We start from the raw sequence: 21,544 nt of genomic DNA, 5'->3' as shown, positions 1-21,544 counted from the left end.
ATGACATTCACTCGAACCCTGATTCAATCAAATCAACCTCAATAAAATATTATTTTAACCTTTCATAATTTACAATAATTAAATAACAATTAATTTCTACATAACCCATTTATCCTAATTTTAGGACTATGGCTACAACGACCCCATAAGAAATTCACTCCGCTAGACTTGTAGAGAATCATCCCTAGATTCTCATTGTGGTGTCCGATCATCAATTTGGCTTAAAATTTAAGAAAAAATGAGGTAAGAATGAGAATTTGCCTTATCCTAGGAGATATGCCTACGCTGCTCCAATGACAATTCCACTTTAGTAGAAATGTCGATGGCGGAAAATGGAGTCCAGTGGTATTTTCGGATTTTCAATCGGCCGAATATTTGTAGAGAAATTGAATAAAGATAGAAGGAGAAATGGAGTAAGTGCAGGAGATAGATTGACGTAGAGCTGAGAGAGTTTTTATTTTTTCTTCCTTCTTTATGCTTCCAGGAAGCTTCAATGCTTCCTTATCTTTTTTTTTTTTTCCTTTATCTCTTTACTTAATATCTTATCATATCATAACTTTATATATATATACCCACAATCCTCAAATTCTCTTAATTTAATTAATTTTCTTAATAATAATTAATTTATTATTAATAATAATTTATTTTTTATTTTTATTTATTTATTTATTTTTTCCTTCTACTCTCTGTTTTCTCTAGAAAGCTTAGCCACTAAGTTTTTTTTTTTTTTTTTTTTCTTTTTTTTTTTGGGTCCTTACAGATTCAGAGTTGGTAGAGCTTATAAAGAAAGTACATGATGGTCAGGAGGTAGATTTCAGTATCTTAGATAATGGAGCCTTGAGATTCCATACCAGGTTATGCTGTCAATACTGAAATTAAGAAAGTGATTCTAGAGGAAGCGCACTGATTCTTGTATACGATACATCTTGGTAGCACTAAAATGTATAGGGATCTTTGGGAATCTTTTTGATGAAGTAGAATGAAAAAAGAGGTTGTTGAGTTTGTAGCACAATGTTTGACATGCCAGCAAGTGAAAGCTGAGCATCAGAGACTGGCGGGGTCATTGCAGCCAATGTATATTCCTGAGTGGAAGTGGGAGCATATAGCGATGAATTTTGTCACTGGGTTACCTTTGGTACTACATAGATAGGGCACTATTTGGGTAGTTGTAGATCGGTTGACAAAGACTTCCCATTTCTTACCTATCAGACTAAATTATTCTTTAAATAGACTGGTAGAGTTGTATATACAGGAGATAGTTAGAATGCATGGTATGCCAGTGTCCATAGTTTCAGACCGAGATCCAAGATTCACATCCCATTTCTGGAGGAGTTTACAAGGAGCCATGGGTTCTCAGTTATCATTCAGCACAACATTTCATCCTTAGTTTGATGGACAGATGGAGAGAACAATATAGATAGTGGAAGATATGCTTCGTGCATGTGTGCTAGACTTTGGAGGCAACTGGATACGGTATATACCACTAGTTGATTTTGCATATAATAACATTTATCAGGCCAGCATTGGGATGACATCATTTGAGGCATTGTATGGTAGGAGATGCTGATCCCCATTGTATTGGGATGACATTGGGGAGAGACAGATATTGGGGCCAGAGCTGATACAACAGACTCAGGATAAATTCAGACTCATCAGAGATAGGATTAGAACAGCACAAAGTCGACAAAAGAGTTAGGCAGATACTCACCGATGAAAGTTAAAGTTTGACGATGGGGATCATGTGTTTCTAAGGGTAGCACCGGTGAAAGGAGTTATAAGATTTGGGAGGAAGGGTAAGCTGAGCCCTAGGTATATTGGACCATTCGATATTCTTAAAAGAATGGGTCCAATTGCCTACAGATTGACATTACCGCTAGATTTGATAGAATTCACGATGCATTTCACATTTCCATATTGAGGAAATATGTTCCAAATCCCTCCCATGTGATCAAATATGAGACACTGAAGCTTGGTGATGCCTTATCTTATGATAAAGTGCCAGTTCAGATTTTGGATAAAAAAGAGCAGAAGTTGCATACGAAAAACATACCACTGGTAAAAGTTTTGTGGTGCAGCCATGCAGTAGAGGAAACTTTTTGGGAATTAGAGGAGCAAATGCGCCAGAGATACCCACATCTGTTCAGTGGGAACCAGTATGAAGTTATGTAATTGGATTTGTATAATATAATATAGGTAGTATTTTGGTTTTTAATGGTTTTGGGGAGAATTTTCTTTCAATGGTTGTAATCTTCCAGAATCCCTATATAACCATGGTAATTCCTTCGCCATAAGTGAGGGTGATTAATAAAATGGTGGTGTTGTTCCTTAACAGTGGAAATGTGATAAGTGGCAAATTTTGAAGACAAAATTTTTTAAAGAGGGTAGAATGTAGGGACCCGGGAAAATAAAAAAATAAAAAAAAATGGAAAAAGTGATTTTTGGATGGAGAAGGAGAAAATCGGCGACGGTTTTCTGGAGGGAACAGAAAATTGACGACAATTTTGGTTTTACTGTGGAGTGGTAACAGGTAAACAGTAAAAATCGGGTCGATTAAATAGAAAACCGGAGAAGGTTTTTTGAGGGTCAGAGAAAACCAGCGGCTTTCTCTGTAGTGGACGTATTAAGGAGATCCCGCGAGTCAAATTCTAAAAATCAAAACAAACACACACACACACTCTCTCTCTCTCTCTCTCTCTCTCATGCAAACCCATGAACCCCTTCCATTCTTCCTTCGATTCCGGCTCCGTTAAAGCCCGAATTGATGATTAGGGACCACCACGAGGTTTTTGAGAAGATTCTCTATAACGTGCGCGGAGTAGATTTTCAGTTTGGGGTTTTGGGGCACCATCCCAAAATTAGAGTAAGTGATGTATTTTAGAGTTTTTAAGCTCATTTGGAGTATACAAAACCTAGGAAATGTTAAATGGAAATTATTTTTAGAGTTTTGTTAAATAATTTGGGATGAATGTGAATTTTTGGTTTTGGGTTACGAATGCTAAACGGCGTAGAAATTCGGGTTTTTGGAGAAATTTCAATAAGCGAGGTAAAGGGAATAAATTATTACAATCGATTTGAGAAATACTAATTGAATTGTTATGTGAAAATGGTATTATGTTATTTTGCCTCAAATTTATCATGATATAAATATCAGATTAAATTTGTGTGGCATATGATTTATATTGAGAAATGTTTAAAACTGGGTTAAATGATTTACCCTAAAAAATATAAGTTTATGAAATGTGTATTGATATATGGGATTTGAAATAGGGAAAATGATGAAAGTGAAATATACTGGAAAATGTATATCTTTTGAGAAATGATGAATATGAGATATGGAAATGTTTTATTGAGAAACGTGAACTACGTGAAATGAGATGTGTATATGTATTAATGAGATGAAATGAGTACTGAACTGATGAAATACCATTGACATGATGAAACGAGTTGTGAACACTGAAAATGTGAACATAGCAATGTTAATACTGCAATGAAAATAATGAAATGTGAATACTGAAATGAGAATATGAGAATGTGAGTATTGTAATATGAATAATACAATATAGATATTAAAATGTGAATATGAGAAATATGGATATGAGAAATGTGAATATGAGAAATGTGAATATTGCAACATAAAATTTTGTAATATGGATATTGAATTGTGAGCTTTGAAATGTGAAATTCTGAAATATGAATATAGAAATGTGAATGATGAAACACAAATACCGCATAATGATTGCGGGTATATGGTATGATAACCCTGATGGATGGATATGGAAATCCTAATAATGGGCGTGATATTGAGCACAATATCGTTGCTAGTGGAGATAGTGCAACCACATGGACTCGTGGAGCGTGTGGCGTGACAGTAGATTGAGCTATATAGTAGAGTTGTTGTGTCCCCTGAGTCCGGATTAGGGCTATAGGCCGACCAATCGTACTACAGATATGGGATATATGATATGATATTTTGATCTAACTAGGTTGGCCAGCTGCAGTTAGATCCAGCCTTTGGGGTGCACAACCTTATTCATGAGGGGAAGCATGATGTAGAGAGATATCCTTAGGGCAGCCATGAGTTGTAAACATGGATGTATCGGTTATAAGGACACTCATGAGCTAGATGTGAAAAGGAAATGAAATTGGAAATGAAATGAAAATGAAAATGAGAAATGAAATAGCGTTGGTTAATAATATAAATAATTAAAGCGAAGTAAAATACTTTGCCTGAGGGCTTATTGAGTAAGGTGAGTGCTCTGATAAGTATCAATTGTTGTCAAACTCGAGTTATTCAGGTAAGAATACAAACGATATCAGGGTAGAGAGAAACTACTTGTATGGGCAAAAAAACTTCCCTGTTCTTAAGAACTTCGCAAGTTAACATGGGGTGTGTATGAACAGATTTGAAAATGAATTAAAAGCTAATGAAAGTTTGTATTGTATATTTATATGATTTTAAACGTGGAAATGGTATATTTTCTCAGAAGATACTATGACAACTATGTTTATATGTTATGATATAATGGAACTCATACTGGCACACACTGTTGATAATTTATTCTGTTTTATTGATATGTGTCTCACCCAATCATTTAAATATTTTAGGAAACCAAGATAGACCTGGTGATAGAGCTTCGAGATAGAGGGAAGCAGATACTCTGTGTAGACAGGGTGAGTATTTTGAGTTAGAGAGGTTTGATTCCTCTAGTGGTTTTGTGGTAGACTTGTATTTATAGATTATTGGTACTCTAGTATGTGTATTCGTTGCGGTATGTATATTTATGAAATGACTTCCACCGATAGGTTTGTGTATATGTGTATGATTGTGTACTCGGTACCCACTTTCGGGTCGCGTTATGTATGGTGGTATGAGAGGTTGATGTGGCCGATATATGCTTATATGATTTATGTTTTATATGGAAAAAAAATGGTAATGGAAAATCGGGGCATCACACCCACGAAATCCTCCAAACTCTTCATTCTCTCGATTTTGAAATTGGAAAGATGGGTACCTTTTTTAAAAATTTCTATCGTCGAGAAAGTAATGGGATCCCGATGGAATTAATTTCTCATGCGAGTCTCACAAAATCCTTCAACCTTGTCCCTCGATTTTGAAATTTGAAAAATTATTTTTAAAATTCTCATCGTCAAGGAAGTAATGAGACCCCTATGAGATATATTCCCCATATGGATCCCACGAAATCCTCTTAGCCATTCTTCCGATATTGAAATTGAAAAATTGGTACCTTTTTTAATTTTATTTTTATAAAATTTTATGGGAATTTTAATGTAAAATAATATTATGGAAATTGTTTTTGGCTTTCATTGGACGTTGACGACAAAAAACAATCCCTAATTTTGAAGTCTACAAATCATAGCCACTCGGTGTATCGCACAACCTATATATACATACATACCAGCGAGCCTCTACTTCATACGCTTACCCAAGAAGCCAAATTGATACCAGGCATATATTAATGGAGTGACGATCTTTCTTACTAAAGAATTTTAACATCCAAAATATCACCAGTACCTACATAGTTATTAATTTAAAAATGTGCTTTAGAGGGCTTCGCCGACTGTCACTTTTGTCCCATCATTAGGTTCTTATGTTTGGTGGAGTAGCTACGTGACAAGCATTGGGACTCCTTTCGGATGTCTTGTTTGGGTTATGTTATAATTGGGAGTTCTAACTTCTAATGCTCTTCATTAATAGGTTCTTACATAGTTAGGTATGGTGTCTCTTTCGGAGGCGGTACGGAGTGGGACACAGTTCCTTAACATTTAGGGAATTCCAAGAAGGAGAAAAACAGTCCAATGAATAGTGGGTGGGGTGGTGGACTGGTGGTGGGTGCATGCATCATGTCTCTTATTCACACCTTTGGCTTTTCATTCCTTTCCTAATGAGCCCCGCAAATGACAATACCCCATTATGCAGTCTAGAACCTTTAGTGGTAAATTCAAAAAAATTTCTAATATCATGTTAGAGTTTGAGTTTTGAAAATTGGTATAACTTTGAGAAAAGAGGCCGGCTAGTTATTTCAATGAATTAAAGGATTTCGAATACGATCATATACCTTAAAAGAAAAAAAAAGAAAAAGAAATACTATAATGAAAAATTAAGAACCATATGTCAATGGATCATATGAACCCAATTTGTCCATGTATTTTTCTTTTCTTGAGAAGAAGAGATAATGCTTTCTTGCAAAATGTATCAATACATTTAGACCATATATTGATTAATTTGTTGCTATGCGTCGCGTCATTTAGTGACCCCCTATCCCTATCCCTATGATAGGTGGCTTTGAGCACGTTCATATGTATGCATACTTGTACCATAGGTAGGGCCCCCCCCTCCACCACCAAAATTAATGGATCTTAAAGTGTTAGGGCTGTGGTAGAGGTTGAACCATCCTCCATCGCCCCCCACATTGTATATTTGCCTCATCCTTCATTCCATGAGCAACCACCCAAATAGGGAGTAGTACTCTTGGTTGAGTTCAAAGGATGGCTGGACCAATTAGAAAATCACGCATTGTAAGTGAATTCACCATGAGTAAATAAATAAACTAATCTTTATGTTCGATCTTACCATTCGATATCGATCCAAACATATACGTTTGATATTTATGTTTTATTTTACTTTCAACTTATTCCACTCTAATATTATCAAACATGTTGCACATAAGTTTATCAATTGCTTTATCCACTTAAATAATGGAGAAAGTTGGAAAGTCATTTTCTCATAAAATATAATCATTTTAATTTAATTTTATTTTTTTGCATTTGTTCGGAGAATTTATTTTACTTACTTTTTAAAGAGAAATAAATCATTTTCTTAACTTGGATGGGAAATATTTTGTTGTTAAAATGTCTTTGGTCTTTTGTGTATCATGCAAAATAAAGATGATTGAAAAACTATTTTCCAAAATAAATTCTTTTCCCTCAATCACATAAAGCTCTCATTATTTAGATTCTACTTCAATACTAATATTATTTAATCTTGTATTTAAAAGAAGTCTTAAATTTGAGTTTGTGTGGATTTGAATTAACTGTAGTACAAAAGTAGATTGAATTTTATTCAAATCTGCTCAAATTTAAATCCAAACCTCGACATCTATGTAAGAAGAGACCCTAACTAACCTTCAAATCCCACACCATTTTGAATTTATACCATTCACAAGTTACGTTTGGAAACGAGAATTTTAAGTTTTGAATTTAAATATAAATGAATTTGAATAAAATTCAATACAATTTTATATTACATCTTTTCCAAATCTATACAAATTTAAAACCTCTTCCAAATATAGAGTAAAGGAACTGATACAATCTACCTCAATGTTTCAAAAATGTCATTCTTCTTTTACAAGTATAAAATGAAAATAAAATTTTCAATTAATAGATAACTTCGTAAATTGAAACTAAAAAGAAAGAAAAAAGTTACTACAAATCCACAGTTTTATCACTATTTACGTATTTCTCTCATCATTGTGTTTGGAAATTTGAATTTCGACCTTATAAATTTAAGACATGCAATACATTCTATTTGGACCAAATACAACCTTGTCATTTTTTCTAATTTCTTAATGAAATTTTTACAATAGCAAACATTCTTTTGAATATATAATTCAATAGGTGTACTAATTCAAACATGTGATAGGATAACAATTTTACGGTTCATTTGGTTCGGTGGAATAGTTATTTATTGGAATAAGATGAAATGTGATTTAAATTTTAGGGATTAAAGGAATAGTTATTTCTTGTATGAATTAATGGTATAACATTGAAAGATAAATTAAGAAATAAATATATTCACGGTAAGTTAGGTGTATCTCCTATAAAAGATAAGATAAGGGAAGAACGACTCACATGGTGTGGACATTTGCAATGTAGGCCACATAATGCACCAGTAAGGAAGAGTGAGTTAGTTACTGTGAAAACTAATAGAAAGGGTAAAAGTAGGTCTAAAATAACTTGAGAAAAGATAGTAAATAAGGATTTAATATCCCTGAATTTGTCAAAAGAAATAATCCATGATCACAAAAATTGACGAAAAATGATTTATACAACCGACCATACCTAGTGGGACTTAAGACAAGCAAACTAAATATAACCTTAGTCCAATTCAGTCCATTACAATTCAGACCAGTCCGATAAACCTTAACAACTAAATTAAATGTATCCTTATGTCATGTTTGGTTTGAGAATAAAATGGAATTAACAAAGAAATAAAATAAAAATTTAAATAAAAATAGAACAAAATCAATTGAAAAATTCGGTTTCATTAGTTTTGACTCAATTTCATTCCAGTGTATGGCCGCAATGTGTAACATGATTACAGCGTCGTTTTCTTATATATTGTACCTTTGCTTCAAAAATATAAAGAGAATGGCTCGTGATGAGAAAGTATCTTAGGATGAAAATCAAATAATGAGAAGAGACAATTGAGAAAATCCATCAATTAACAACCTTCTCACTTTTTAATTGATTAATGGAATGATTTGAAGGTCTGCTGGTCAGATGGGACAAATTGTAACATCATCCTAAAGTCAAAAATATATATTATATATTTATAAAAATATAATAAGTAATTATTCACTGTAATTTTGGCCTTTATTAATTGACCTTTTTGGGTGTATTTTCAATTGTTAATTATCTTTATTGGAAGAAATAGTTTCAGTATAAATTATTTTTAGACAAGTCAAATAATTGTTTATCCTTGACCAATTAATTTTTTTTAATTTAATTTTTTATTATTTAATCTAAGATTTTCCAAATTCCAAATAGAGCTTTAGTGAGAATAAAATATTGGGAAGAAAAGAGGCTTACTGAAAAATCATAGAAGCATAATCAGAAGTTCTTTTTCTCCCAATTAACAAAATTAGTTCTTATGATATGAAAATAGTATAAATATATATATATATATATATATATATATATATATATATCAGTAGCACAAAATCAGGCAAAAAATAATCACGAATATCAATCACACGAGACACATAATTTTATATGGAAAATACATTCAAATCAAAGAGTAAAAACCACGGGACTTGAAAGTTCACTAAAAAACTTCAATATGTTAAAAGTATGGGTACAAGATCTCAATTTTCAACTATCGCAATGAATACATTACTCTATTTCTAGGTAACAATAAGAGATCTTAAAAATCAAAGAGAAAAAATTGAGAATTTTACTCTTTCTTTTGTTTGAAGGAGGTCCCCAAAACTCAAGAAGGGTTATTTATCTAATACAAATACTGTTAAACCTAATAATTTTACCTTCTTTTCTTCTCTTAATGTTTGTATAATATATTAGTTAGATTCAATAAACCAAACTTATTAAATAGGTTTGATTGAAACTGAACCAATAGCCAAAACAAAAAAGCTAATGAAATCAAACTAAAAAATTAGTTAATTGATTTTTTTTTTGTTCAATTTGATTCTCTTTAACAATTTATTTTTATTTTTTGATATATTTTCTCATCCACCACTAATATCAACAATCTCGGCCTTCAATCAACCCTCATATTACATGTTTTGTGTAACAAGAAACATGGGGTTGTGCTAAAAAAGTTTAAACACCTTATGTGGATTTGGACTCATTTAAGAATAAGAAATGATGTTTAGAAAATTAGATTCTCTATCCTGATTGTTGCTGTCTAGGAGATATGGAGAGAAATAAACTCAATGATCTTTCATGCAAAAATTTCTAACGTTAATGTTGTCCTCAAGAAGGTTCTAAGCAGCTTATCTCTTTGGAACTTATTATGTTCTTCGTTTTTCTCCATCCATTGAGAGGAATCCTTTTAAAATTTTTCTTTCTTTAATCTGTAATTGCTTTGTTATGCTAGTTCTATTGTATTTCCTTTGAGTTTTTCTCTTCTTTATTTTTTATATTGCTTGATTCTCACAATACAAAAATTTTTTATGCCTCTTTAATAAAAGAAGAAAATATCCCTAAATATCAATGTGATGAAGTATAACAAAATCAACCCACCTTTTCATTCATATCTCTTATAATCAATTTCTAGTCCCTTCTAAAATCATAAGAAATTTTAAAAATACAAACTGCATGACTCTTAAAATAGAATAAAGTATTACATTAATATTACTTATTAAAATCATCAATGACACATGTAATAATAAATTTTAATATAATATATTATATATAATAAGAAAATATAATTCTAATGTAGTATGTTTATCGTTCATTATATTTGTATTATTTTAAAATAAGTAATAAATTATACTATATATATATACATATATATATTTGACGGAATCCCAATTTTATTGATAGCGTTCGTTTATGGCGTAGGAATATTGTGGTAACAAAATATTACGCTATTATTGTAATATCCTTATTCTTATATTATACAATTATATTTAAAATTAAATAGCCAATTATATTTTAATAGCACAATATCAAATATTATTATTTATGTTTGATAGATTAAATTATAATAAAATGTAATTATTGCAGAGTAAAAGATAAAATGTAATATTAATAACATAGTTAGTTAGAGAAAAATATAATAGTAACAAGAAATATAATAGAATATAATATGCAAGATATATTAAATTCATTATGATAATGATATTAATATTAACATAAAATAATTATAATATAATTAAATATATTAACATTATAAAAATAATTATTGATTTATGATAATATTATTTTATGTTAAATTATATAAAATTTGAGAGGAGCTATTGAAACTTCAAAAATCATTGTTGGCACTCTACATTTGCCTTTTGGACCATGTTTGGGCCCTTTTATGGCCCAAACATGCATAGCCCACTGTCTCAGGCCCAAAATACGAAAGGGTGAGTGATTTTGCTTTGTGCCTTTTGTGGTGGCATGGTGGAAACAAGGGGAAAGAAGAAAGAGGGAAATGGGGGAGAGAAGAAAAACAGGCGCAAACAAGAAGATAGAGTGGCCGCTCATCAAACCGAAGGCCAATCTCCAGATTAATCGCCTCAAAGACACCGATCTCTTCACTGTATGATCCCCTCCGTTCCATAATGTTCATCCCTCCGTTCCATAATCTTCATCCCTCGGCTCCATAATCTTCATCATTTTAGTTTATATTTGTCCTTGGTTTTTAATTTTCTGAGAACTGGTGCTGGAATTCTTTTCTTTTCTTTTCGTGGTGATCCGTGGCATAGAAATACCCATAAAGCTAGATTTCAATGCACGACTCCGTTTCTGCATTTGGAGTTTCCTCTGTGTGTGTGTATGCTGAAGGTGGAATTCCCATTACATGACTCCCTCTTGTTAGTATTGACTTCGTCCGCGATTGCTAGAGTATAATTGGTTCGCTACCGCTTAGATATTGTGTGTTTGCTAATAATTTAAACAAGTCCGACCATATCTTGGCTGCTTTGTGAGACTTTTGAAATGGAAAATTCATTAAATTATTATTTCCCAATTAAATAGGCAGGGTTATTGTAAAGCTAGTAAAATGGTGACGCATGACAATGGAACTAGAGTGTAGTGGATGACATGGAGAAGTGCTTATTGGGTTTTCTCTTTTTATTTATTTATTTTTTATGGTTTCTTTTTGTTATTTGGTTTTTGGTGTTTTGGGATTGAAGTGTCTGTATTAATTATTAAATACTTGGAGAATTTATTGAGATAGCTTCTACATGATGATGGATACTGTTTGATATGGAATGGTTGTCTGGTCGGAGCAATTATAAAGTAGTAGTTGTAGCTAAGATGAATATGTTTCTTAGTTATACAAAATGATCCAGCTAAAAAAATGATGGACTGTGAAATGAATGTATGTGTGAGAATTACGAGAAAGTAAAAAAAGTATGAGATTGGGGACAAGAAAGGGAAATCTCAGTCATGTTGTGCCTGAAATCAAAGATAGCAATTGTGTTCATTAAAGGAAACAACATGGTTACGGTTGAAGGTATTACAACTTGCAACTATCGGGGAAGGACTAAAAGGATACATTGAAGTAGCATGAAAATGCATGTTGGCAATGATCTAGTAGACACTGTGGAACTACAAAATTAGATAGATGTTATTGTTTCAACTTGTGTTAAGTCATTATTAGCCTTCTACGACAATTAGGGAAGCTGAATTGTTGATATCTTTTTGTTTAGAGGTATGGAAGGCAATCCTGAAAAGTTATGCTCAAATTTATATGAGAGAAATTATTTCTTTGCAGACAGAAATTTGTTGTAATCTTATGGTAGTAATAGGGACTGTTTACTATATCCAGGTGCAGAATTTTTTCACATCTCCTGAATCAAAGGCATTCATTAAAACTGCAGAATCGATTGGTTTTGTCCACCAAGGTAGTCTGGGGCCAACAAAAGGAGAAGCTTATAGAGACAATGACCGAATTTCTGTGAATGATCCTATCCTAGCAGATTCAATATGGGAGTCAGGGCTTAACAAATTGTTTTCTGATATTAAAATTCGCGGAAAAGTTGCTGTTGGGTTGAATCCAAATATCAGATTCTACAGGTCAGTTAAAATTTCTCGATGCACTTGATGTTTTTCCCCCACCAATTTTCCAATAGATAGTAGATTTTATTAAAATAAAAAGGGGAGAGATCATGTAAATGTGAGAGAGTGGAGAGGGTGCCTTACCACCTCACTTTCCAAATTCAACAAAGGCAGGCATGACGCAAACAGTTTCAGTCATTCTTATTTGATCAATTTTCTTCTGTAATCCTCCATTCCAAGAGCATATCTTTCTATTATGGAGCACTAGGGAATTCCCAGTGCAAAAGGCCTTTGCTCATGGCAGGATATGACAGTAGATGGCGGGCAGCTTTATCCCATTTTTTGAAAGGTAGATTCCCAGACTCAGAACTCCCCACTTTGCATAGCCTGCATCTATCGGGCATAATACAGTTTATTTTATTTGGGTGATCAGTCAAAGCATTTTATCAACAATACTAACCAACTGAAAGGTGCCATTTCTGAAAGGGCCACAGGCTCTCTGGCTTTTGTTCCCTTTTGACCAACTCCTTATAATTGTGTTAAACTACAAACTTGTCTTTTATGTTTGTTCTTTGAATTACTGATCTCCCAACCACTTAAAAGATTCATTGAATTCGGCTCTTGAAAGAAGCACTGCTTCTTTGTGGAAGTTTATAACAAGAATTTTAACTAGAATCCCTACGTAACTTGCATAATCATTAACTTAAGCTACTCATTTGAAAATCCATCACATGTTCTTCCCTTCCATTACATTATGGAGGCATTTCTTGCCAACTGCCATAATTGTTTACTCCTAAGGATCTTTATGTATCAGGTGGAGAGATCTGATGACCCAGTAGCAACATCTCAATGCCTATTATATTCTTGGTACCCTGTTCGCTAGTGCCCTCTTTCCTTGTCGTGCCCAAAGCAAACCTTGTTAAATATTTTCTGAACATTTTTGCAACAAAACTAGCAATTTGAAAAAAGACATATAATAAGCTGCCCTGGGTGCTGTGCTGCCTTTACTTCATAAAAAACACCCTGTGGATGCCCCAAGTAAGAAGAAAGTTGACTTCCTCTGCATTCAGATAAAAGTAGAAGCTACTAGCACACCCACATTGTTCATCTCACTCATGAGAATCAGCAAACTCTTGTTTTGCTTGCAATTCCAAAATGACTTCAAAGCACATAAACACTCTTCAATAAAGAAAACAACAACAACAAAACCAAGCCTTAGTCCCACTAGGTGAGGTTGGTTATATGAATCATTTTCTGCCAATTTATGCGATCATGGACCATTTCTTTTGACAGATTCAAGGATATTAAATCCTTACTCATTATCTCCTCCCAAGTTTTTTTAGGTCTACCCCTACCCCTTCTATTACCTCCTACAGTAACTAAGTCACTCTTCCTCACAGGTGCACTATGTGGCCTACATTGCAAGTGTCCATACCATCTGAGTCGTCCATCCCTTATCTTATCTTCTATAGGAGCTACACCTAACTTACCACGAATATGTTCATTCCTTAATTTATCTTTCGATGTTATACCACTCATCCATCTAAGCATTCTCATCTCGGCAACTTTTACTTTTTGGATATTATGTTTCTTTGTTGCCTAACATTCCGATCCATATAGCATTGCTGGTCTTATAGCTGTCCTATAAAACACCCCTTTCAATTTTAAGGGTATTCTACGATCACAGAGCACACTTGAAGTACTTCTCCATTTTACCCAACCTGCTTTAACTCTATGCATTACATTCTCTTCAATTTCTCCTTCACCATCAAGTTTAACTTTATCCCCAGTATTCCTCCTATCATTATTAAAATTACATTTCATCTATTCTTTATTTCTACTTATCCTAAAGCCTTTAGATTCCAAAGCTTCTCTTCATAATTCTAAATCAGCCTCTACTTCGTCCCTAGTTTCATCAATTAATACAATATCATCTGTAAATAACATACACCATGAAACCTCTTTTTGAATACTCTCAGTCAATTAGTCCATCACTAAAGCAAAAAGATAAGGACTCAAAGTAGATCCTTGATGCACACCTATGGTGATTGGAAATTCTCTAGTTTCTCTATCGTACATATCCTTAATGACATCGGTATACCTACTACATACACTCTTTTTTTCTAAGACCTACTATAGAACTTCCTTAGGTATCTTATCATATGCTTTCTCAAGGTCAATAAAAATCATATGCAAGTCTCTTTGCTTTTCTCTAAACTTTATATTAATCTTCTTAAAAGATAAATAGCTTCTATGGTAGATCTCCCAGACGTAAAACCAAATTGATTTTCTGAGACCTTCATTTCTAACCTTAATCTTTGTTCAACTACCCTTTCCCGTAGTTTCATCGTATGAATCATAAGTTTAATTCCACGATAGTTATTACAATTTTAAATATCTCCTTTATTTTTGTATATATGTATTAAAGTGTTTTTTCTCCATTCATCTGACATTTTCTTAGTTTTTACAATTGTATTAAATAAATTAGTTAACCATATAATTCCGTTATCACCTAATCATTTCCAAACTTCAATTGGGATGCTATCTGGTCCCATAACTTTTCCATTTTTCATCTTTTTTAGTGCGAACTTAACTTCGTTAACTCTAATTTTGCGAATAAATCTCATATTTTTAGTCTTTCCTTATTTGACAATTTTAAGTTTAAGCCTTCTATTTGGTTTTCATTAAACAACTTACTAAAGTAACTTCGCCATCTTTTTTTAATGTCTTCATCCTTAACCAAGACAATATCATCCTCACTTTTTATACATTTTACATTTTCTAAGTCTTTACTCTTCCTTTCTCTAACTTTAGCAAGTTTAAATATATCTCTTTCCCCTTCTTTTGGTACCTAATCTATTATACAAACTATTAAATGATCTATATTTAGCTTCACTAACAGTCTTTTTTACATCTTTTCTTGCCTCCTTATATTTTTCAAAGTTATCTCAGTTTTTACATTTTTGCCACATTTTATACCAAATTCTTTTGGCCTTTATGATTTTTTATGCAACTTTATCCCACCACCAGCTCTCTTTGCTATTTGAGAATCTTCCCTTTGACTCACCTAAAATATCTTTTGTTATCTTTTTAATAGAGTTAGCTAATCTATTCCAAAAAGTATTTGTATCTATCCCATCCTCTATGGTCCAATCTCCATCTTTAATCATTTTATCTTTAAATTTTATTATATTTTCTCCTTTTAGGATCCACTATCTAGTTCTCTTACGCTGATTTATTTTATCCTTTTTTTTTTTATTTTTTAATACATATATCTAACACTAAAACTCTATGTTGTGTGGTTAGGCTTTCACCTGGAATCCTTGCATGATAAACGATCTACCCTCCTAGTTAAAAAAAAAAATCCATTTGACTTCTATTTTGTCAACTTTTAAAGGTTATTAAGTGTTCTTCTCTCTTCTTAAAGTAAGTATTCATTATACTAAAATCATATGACATAGCGAAGTCTAAGATTATCTCCCCACACTCATTTTTGTCTCCATATCCATATCCTCTATGTATCCTCTCATAATTTTTATTATCTCTTCCAATGTGTCCATTCATATCTCCTCCTATAAATATTTTCTTTGTCCCTGGTATGCCTTGTATAATACTATCCATATCTTCCCAAAATTGTCTCTTAAGGTTTTCTGCTAAGCCGACTTAAGGAGCATAAGTACTAATGATATTTATTATCTCTGGTCCTAATACCATCTTAATTTTTATAATTTTATCCCCAACTCTAGTTACATCCACAATGCTATCTTTTAAGTTTTTGTCTATAATAATGCCTACTCTATTTTTATGTTTTTCTTTTCTAGTGTACCAAAGTTTAAATCTTGATTTATCAATTTCTCTAGCTTTTTCCCCCACCCACTTAGTTTCTTGAAGGCAAATTATATTTTATTTTTTCTTCTAATCACTGTATCAACAATTTCCATACTTTTACCCGTAAGTGTCCCTATATTCCACGTTACTAATCTAAACTTAGTTTCCTGAACTAACGTCTTTACCTATCCACGTCCAGAATAATGCAGGAATCCTAGCATATTTGACATTGTACCCGGACACTGACACAGCGCGTCGCTTTGGGGCGACGACCTAGCCCACCCTCGCACACTTTTCACTATACCTGGGTGGTTCAAGTGCAACGCGTCACTCGTAGGGGATGCCCAAAAAAATATTCGGTAAGGATTCATATCATAGAACACTCTTCAATAAAAAATAAAAAAAAAAGGTAGCCCAGTGCACAAACCTCCTGCCTTATGTGGGGTCTGGGGAAGGGGCGGACCATAATGGGTGTATAGTACATAACCTTACCTTACATTTTTGCAAGAGATTATTTCCATGCCTTGAACCCATGACCTCCAGGTCACACAATGACAACTTTACTGTTGTGTCTAAGCTCCCTTCAATAAAGTGATATAATTGTTTGCTTAACAAAAACCATAGCATCATGAGCATAAAGCAAATCACTGCTCCCTCGTCTTGTGGTCACTTTTCTCAACCCACCATAGGCCTTTGTGCCTTTTCTTTTAGGCAGCTCTTATCATGAGCTTACTAATTGCTTCATTACTACAATTAGAAGTAAGATAAGTCTTTCAACGTTAGGGCGCCTTCAGCTTCCAGAAAATTTGGACGAATTCTCTTTCCCAACTGAAGAAGAGGCCTATTAAGAGTTGCATAGGCTTGACTATTCGGCTGATATAACTTAGTTTTACATGGTTGTTATTGGGTGCTGTGTTGTCACATTTTGGATAAGCATCCTTGCTTGGGAAGAACCTGTTTGGATTTCAGACTGAAAATTTCATTACAAAATAGTTTTTAGTTAACTTATGTAGTGGAAATAAGGACTACCCAATTTTCCATGCAACTATGCATCTTTAATCTCTCGTTATTTTGAATAAAATAACTTTACATTTTAGGTACAAGGTTGGTCAGCGCTTTGGAAGGCACATCGATGAAAGTGCTGCTCTTGGAGAGGGGAAACGCACTCATTATACATTGTTAATATATCTAAGTGGTGGTTCTGAGCCCAAAACTAAAAATGATCCGAGCAGCCACTTGGATTCTTCCTCAGAGCCTCTAGTTGGAGGGGAGACGGTTTTCTATGGTTCAAGAAACCGTGTTGTTGCAGAGGTATATATATGTTTTTACTTTCAATCATTTCTGTTTTATGTTATTGTTCTTTCTTTTGTTTGTTCACCATGAATTTCCTCTCTTCTGTTGTTAGTTTTATAACTTGCATATTTTTTGGACTGTGCAATGTCTGTTGCTGCAAATAATATGATCTATGTAGGTTGCTCCTATGGAAGGGATGGCTCTCCTTCACATTCACGGGGATAAGTGTATGTTACATGAAGCCCGGAATGTTGCTAAGGGTGTCAAGTATGTGTTTCGATCAGACGTAGCTTTTGCGTGATGAGTTCCACACGGTGTTTAACAAATCTCTCCAATTTAAGTTTATGAGTGGCTTAATCTTTCTGACTCTCTCATTCTTCATCCTTGGCAAACCAGCATTTCCATCCGAATAGTGCTTCTCATACAATATTGCTTCTTGACTGATTCGGAAATGAGAACCATACATGTATAAATGTGCCCATTGCTAAAATCTGCGTGTATTCCTGTACTTCTAAATTATTTTGATGGGTGCTTTTAGCATCCTTCATTTTTTTTCTTGATCATTCTGGCAATGCTCGATTGTTGTGTATTCACACATTAATATATTTCCTTTTGGGTAATGACCAAAGATGTGGTTAGCAACTTAGCATTAACAGCTGTTGGACAGACATCTTTTTGGTGTATGCAGGCATATTATATCCTTGCTTTGCTCATCTTTGTGCAGTCTGTATACGAACAAATAAGCATTTTGGATTTATATCTGGCTGCCAAGAACAGATATTGTGAGCCAATTCAGAAAATACTGTGAGCCAGGGAACATTGGTAACAGCACATGGGGATTCCAGCTCTCCATCGAGTGGAAATTTAGCAAATAAGAGCACACTCAAGCATACATTTTAGGAAAACGCTAGTAGTCATGGACATTGACATTATGGGTTCACAAGGCGGGAGGAGAGTTGGTGAAGCAGAGTGGGTCCTTCATGCTTGATCCATTCCTATACTATCACTTAGGCCCATGATGCTCACAGGATTGTGCACAACAACATTATTCTAAATTTTAACATCAAAGCAGTCTATCACAAAAGTTTTCATGCCTTGCTATAAAATTGCCTTTTGAGACTGCTATTACCCCGTGCCACAACTCACAAATTGATGCATGGGAGATATAGATAGTATGCATTTAGGTGGTGTTTGGTTTGTGGATTCTTTAGAATTGTCAGAATGTGATGCTCGTAGCATGTAATTTTCATATTTGTTCTGGGATTAGAAACTCAGTAGCATGTGATTTTCATATTTGTTCTGGGATTAGAAACTCAGGTGATGGCTATATCATATATTAGAGAAATCTTACAACATGAATCAAATAAAAATATTGCCATGAGAGGTACCCAAAAATAAAATTCTTGAAATATGTTATTCAAAGGGACATTTCATATTTGGGGAACTAAAAGCACACCTTAAAGTAAAAAATCATAGAAAACAGGCATTAAATAAAAAAAAAAAAAAAAATCCTTCCAGGTGTACATTAAAGTAGTGCTGGCAAGTAACTGTATGTTGAACGCTATTGATGTTCTACAATTCTTATTAGCCGAGCAAATGCACAAAATGCTTATTTTACTTGTACTCTCTTTTCCTTTCTAAATAAATGGGTTATTCACTTATTCAGTTCTCTCTCTCTCTCTCTCTCTCTCTCTCTCTCTCTCTCTCTCTCAATTTACTGCTCGGCATTTCAGTCTGACTTCTCCATCTTCTAGCACCCCAACATTTCCAAGCCTCACCATTGAAGCTGCAAACTCTCTGAAGAACAAACCCTGATCTCCGGCAAATGACTCAACAATCCATTTGGTCCTGTAGTCTCCAAAGAGTGCTTGATCCGATCCAAAGACTCCTTTTCCTGCAACTACTCCAGCATAATAGCCATTGTCAAAAGTTGCCGGTGTCAAGTCCAAGAACTGTCCAGCACCGTGATCTCTATTTGGTTTTGGGCATTTCTTCTTTAGCTCTTCTGCAAACTCATCGTCCATGCTGGGGTTGACATCATGCGCTGAACTAAATTTATGAAGACGAGCTTCGAAGGAAGAGCAATGGGAAAAGCCCAGAGTGTGGCCACCCGAGAGAGCAACCAAGTCCTTTACTCCCAAACCCCTCTGGGCAAAGCTCTGAATGAGCTGAGTTACATTGAAGAATGGAGCTGGTAAGGTGATGGTGTCTGAAGCTTTCGACACTCTCCCATCTTTCCTTCCTTTAAGCACATTCCAGTTTGGACCTCCAGACTGAGAAAATCAATTGGAAAGAAAAGGTAATTAGTTAACCAGAATGTGTTTGATTCAATTGGTCAGAAGTTGCAAACAATATAAATAATTAAGCTGCTTATCGGTGTGCTTGAGCTGGTTTAGCTTATTAGTTACCATAGCTACTACGTCTCTTGCCGCAATGGCAAGTATGTCAGCACAAGAAACTGTGCCAGGACATGCCATTTCGAGTTTAGCTTTGGCATTGTCGATCACGTAGAATGATCGAACTGAGATATTTGGAGGGCCATCTTTCTCTGCTTGGTTTCCTGTCGAGGAGTCCAGCAAAACCGATGCATCACATCCCTATATATATGTACAAACCAACAAAAATTAGGCAACATTAATCGTTATAAGCACTTAATTGTGTCCCCTTCATACATTATACATACTCTTATGAAACAATCATGGAAAAACATCCTAAGGATGCGAGGGGGGACTTTGGAGTCATGAGCCGAAGCATCTCGAACTGCTTCTGCAATAATTTTCTCAGCTTGTGGGCAAGTTTGATCATAATAATGGGCATCAAGTGCAGCTTTTGACAGTGAAACTGAGATGAGTAGAACAAACATGGCTGGGAAAGAGAAATACTTTCGTGCACAGCTAGCCATATTGTGAGATCTTGGATAAAGCATGTAGCAGAGATGAATGATTAGAAAATGATGATGATGATGATGATGTTGCAAATTCCATGAAATTATCCAATATATATATAGTGGTCTACGTATAAGTTTAATATTAAACTTGTGTTTGTATGCAGTATGCTTTCAAGCTACTCAATGAAGGAACAAACTGTGGAAACTAGAAGCTGTTCTTGCTGTACTTTTAGATCAAGCATATCTATCCTCATAAGCCTGTGTGGACAGAATGAAACTTTTGTGAGAATGATGAGATTGGGACCGTTGGATCCATGGACTGCCCTTTGGGTACTTGTGTATTTTCTAATCAAGGGTTGATATTGTTTGCTACGGAGGGTTTAATTGTACGAGTGACAGGATTAATTTTGATCTGACGGGGTTATGTATGGGAGTAATCTTTTTGTGGTTGTTGGGGGCCGTCGGTTAATTTGAAGCTGTCAGGTTGGTTTATGCAACGCGTACAGTAGGTGAAAGATGGAGTACCCAAATTTTGATGTACTGCATTTTCCTTTTCATGACTGGGAAGAAACCGAAAGACTTTGTTTGGGCTCCAAGAAAATGAAGGGAATAGAAATTGGAGATGGTTGTACTAAGAGTTTGACTTCAACCCTTCTTTAGTTTTTGACCTAGGAAGAAGGATGAAAGAAAATTTTAAATAAAAGAAATAAAGGAATCAAATGATAAATTCAAAATTATATATATATATATATATATAGTTAAGTTGGAAATTCTTATATTAAAGGTTCTTAATTTTATTTTTAAGGAGCGGAAGTAATTAATTTGCAATGAGGTGTTATGAGAATAAATCAAGAAAAAATTCGTGGCTTTGAGGTGTAACTAATTCACTCCCTTTAAGTTGATATTTGCTCCATTTAAATGATATTGATACGAAAAAAAAAAAAATCATGCAAATCTTATTTAAAATACAACTAATCGAAAGAAATCTGTAAACAACAAATGTGAACATTTCACTATAAATTATGTCTTTGACTAAGAATGTAATAAGAGAGTAAAGCCTATTTT

General features: G+C 33.9%; 2 protein-coding genes across 2 annotated transcripts; one reads left to right on the top strand and one right to left on the bottom strand.

The window, feature by feature from the left end:
* The first annotated feature begins 10,808 nt into the window (after positions 1-10,808).
* On the top strand, positions 10,809-18,245 carry LOC131146331 (uncharacterized). Its single transcript, XM_058095880.1, has 4 exons — positions 10,809-11,008; positions 12,242-12,489; positions 17,397-17,610; positions 17,771-18,245. Exons 1-4 carry the CDS (start codon positions 10,901-10,903, stop codon positions 17,891-17,893), a joined length of 693 nt encoding a protein of 230 aa, XP_057951863.1. The 5' UTR covers positions 10,809-10,900; the 3' UTR covers positions 17,894-18,245.
* Positions 18,246-18,983: 738 nt separating this feature from the next.
* LOC131146330 (peroxidase 66) lies at positions 18,984-20,561 on the bottom strand. Its single transcript, XM_058095879.1, has 3 exons — positions 20,276-20,561; positions 20,001-20,189; positions 18,984-19,865 (listed from the first exon to the last, which is right to left on the bottom strand). Exons 1-3 carry the CDS (start codon positions 20,516-20,518, stop codon positions 19,302-19,304), a joined length of 996 nt encoding a protein of 331 aa, XP_057951862.1. The 5' UTR covers positions 20,519-20,561; the 3' UTR covers positions 18,984-19,301.
* Between the last annotated feature and the right edge of the window lie 983 nt (positions 20,562-21,544).

The sequence above is a fragment of the Malania oleifera genome, chromosome 13 (genome assembly GCF_029873635.1).
Source record: "Malania oleifera isolate guangnan ecotype guangnan chromosome 13, ASM2987363v1, whole genome shotgun sequence".
NCBI lineage: Eukaryota > Viridiplantae > Streptophyta > Magnoliopsida > Santalales > Ximeniaceae > Malania > Malania oleifera.
The sequence above is the reverse complement of the archived record's forward strand: the minus strand, read 5'-3'. Positions and strand labels throughout refer to the sequence as shown.